A 1,884-nucleotide genomic window follows, 5' to 3' on the forward strand; every position below is an offset into this window, starting at 1 on the left:
AAAACAATGGAATTCGAGCCAATTTTTAAATACTATATATAACCACTGCCTTTACTGAAGAACATTTGAAACACTACATATTTATATAATTTATATATTATTATTATTATATATATTATTTACTTACAACCAAATATATGCTTTTGTTGCTACCTACAGATAATTATCAGACTGGAAAATCATATTTCTCATAATTTACTCAACATAAAAGGTTGTATTTGTACATAAGCATTGTCCTTCAGACAAAACAGCTACTTTTAGCTTACTTTGTACACAACATTGATCATTTAAGGAGTAGCAAAGGAGAAAAAAGATATAGCAGGGCTGGTGAGTTGCAAGACATTTTGCAAATATGTGGTTATGTGACTATTTATAGCCTGTAACCTGGTGTCTGAAGTTCATCTTTACTCTGTTTGTTTCTGGACACAGTCTGAGAACAGTTTTCATAAAAATATGCACATCAACTATTACTTAATATTTGCATAATATGACAAAACACATAACAAAAAGGTTATGCTATAAATACTGAGTCAATTCATTCCAATGAGAGAAAAAGCCGTAAGATGTTAGGTCTTATTTTCTGTTCCCTGACCGGAGTTGAGAAAAGCCTGTCAAACCACACATAGCATAATGACTTAAGACAGCAAAAAACTTTTCATCCCTGAGTCCATATATCAGAGGACTAAGACAACGTGGTGCAATAATAAAAACAATGAAATTAGAGTATCTCACATTATAAAACACCATGACATCAAGCTTCCAAAGTGGCATTTCTATATATGGGGTTAAAAACTGCATTATACACAGAAACAGCTGAAAAGCATGAAGGAGCACAGTTCTCAGACTCTTGTTGGTTGAGTTCTTCTTCTCAGAGGAGGCGGCTCTGGCTGCGATCATTATCTTAATGTAGGTGAAGACGATTATTATAATCATCAACAGAAAAGAGAGCAGCAAAATGACAGCACGTGCTTGTGCCTGCCACTCTTTCTCTAACATTATCTCCAAACTGCATACAACATTTGAAAAAAGAACATCAGGACGGACCACTGAAAGATATGCTATAAAAGTGAAGAGTGTACTCATGGTGCTGATACTCCAAATGATAAGAAATCCAACAAATCTGGTCCTGCTGGTGGAGATGTCTGCATGTCTTAAAGGCATGCATATAGCAACATAGCGCTCCAGACACATTGCCACTAGAGTCAGTGGAGTACAACTCTTTAGAGTAGATACAACTACACACATGATTATACAAGAAATCGTATGAATGCGAAGCTGGTAAAAACTCTCAATCAACAGCACATCAGTTAAAACCATGACAGCAGAGTCAACAAATAGCATTTGAGCAAATAAAATGTAGCGAGTGTCCTCCCAGAACACCTCTTTTTTCAGAAAGGTAAATATCATCAGGCAGTTCACGTAAAGGAAAATCCCCACTAGTACCTGCACCAATATCAACTTAAAGGCTGGATCTGTTAGCAGATTACTGCTTGAACTAATATTAACTCGTAGACTTTGCATTTCTGAAAAATATATTAAGACAGTATAATAAATGAGGAACACATACACCTTATAGATGAAAGACTGAAGAGCATTAGTACAAACATACACAATAGTTGCATTTAACATACATCAACATCAAATTATTACTCAGTATTTATACTGTTCTTAAAGACACAACTAAGGTCATGAGGTGGAGCCTACTTTATGTTGTGCAATCACTAGCTACCAACTATTTTAGTGCTGATATTATTAATATTTAATGGTGCTCAATTTCTGGTCATTTAACAAATAGAATGCATGTTCAGCACAATAACAATGAACAAAAAGTAAGTTTTGAAGTAATAATACTGCCATGAATGCATTCATTGTAAAGATTTAATT

General features: G+C 34.4%; 1 protein-coding gene across 1 annotated transcript; it reads right to left on the minus strand.

Annotated features, from left to right (window-relative positions):
* Positions 1-573: 573 nt before the first annotated feature.
* LOC140565515 (odorant receptor 131-2-like) lies at positions 574-1,521 on the minus strand. Its single transcript, XM_072691447.1, has one exon. The coding sequence runs from the start codon at positions 1,519-1,521 to the stop codon at positions 574-576; it is 948 nt and encodes a 315-aa protein (XP_072547548.1).
* Positions 1,522-1,884: the final 363 nt, after the last annotated feature.

Source organism: Salminus brasiliensis, chromosome 11 (genome assembly GCF_030463535.1).
Source record: "Salminus brasiliensis chromosome 11, fSalBra1.hap2, whole genome shotgun sequence".
Classification (NCBI taxonomy): domain Eukaryota; kingdom Metazoa; phylum Chordata; class Actinopteri; order Characiformes; family Bryconidae; genus Salminus; species Salminus brasiliensis.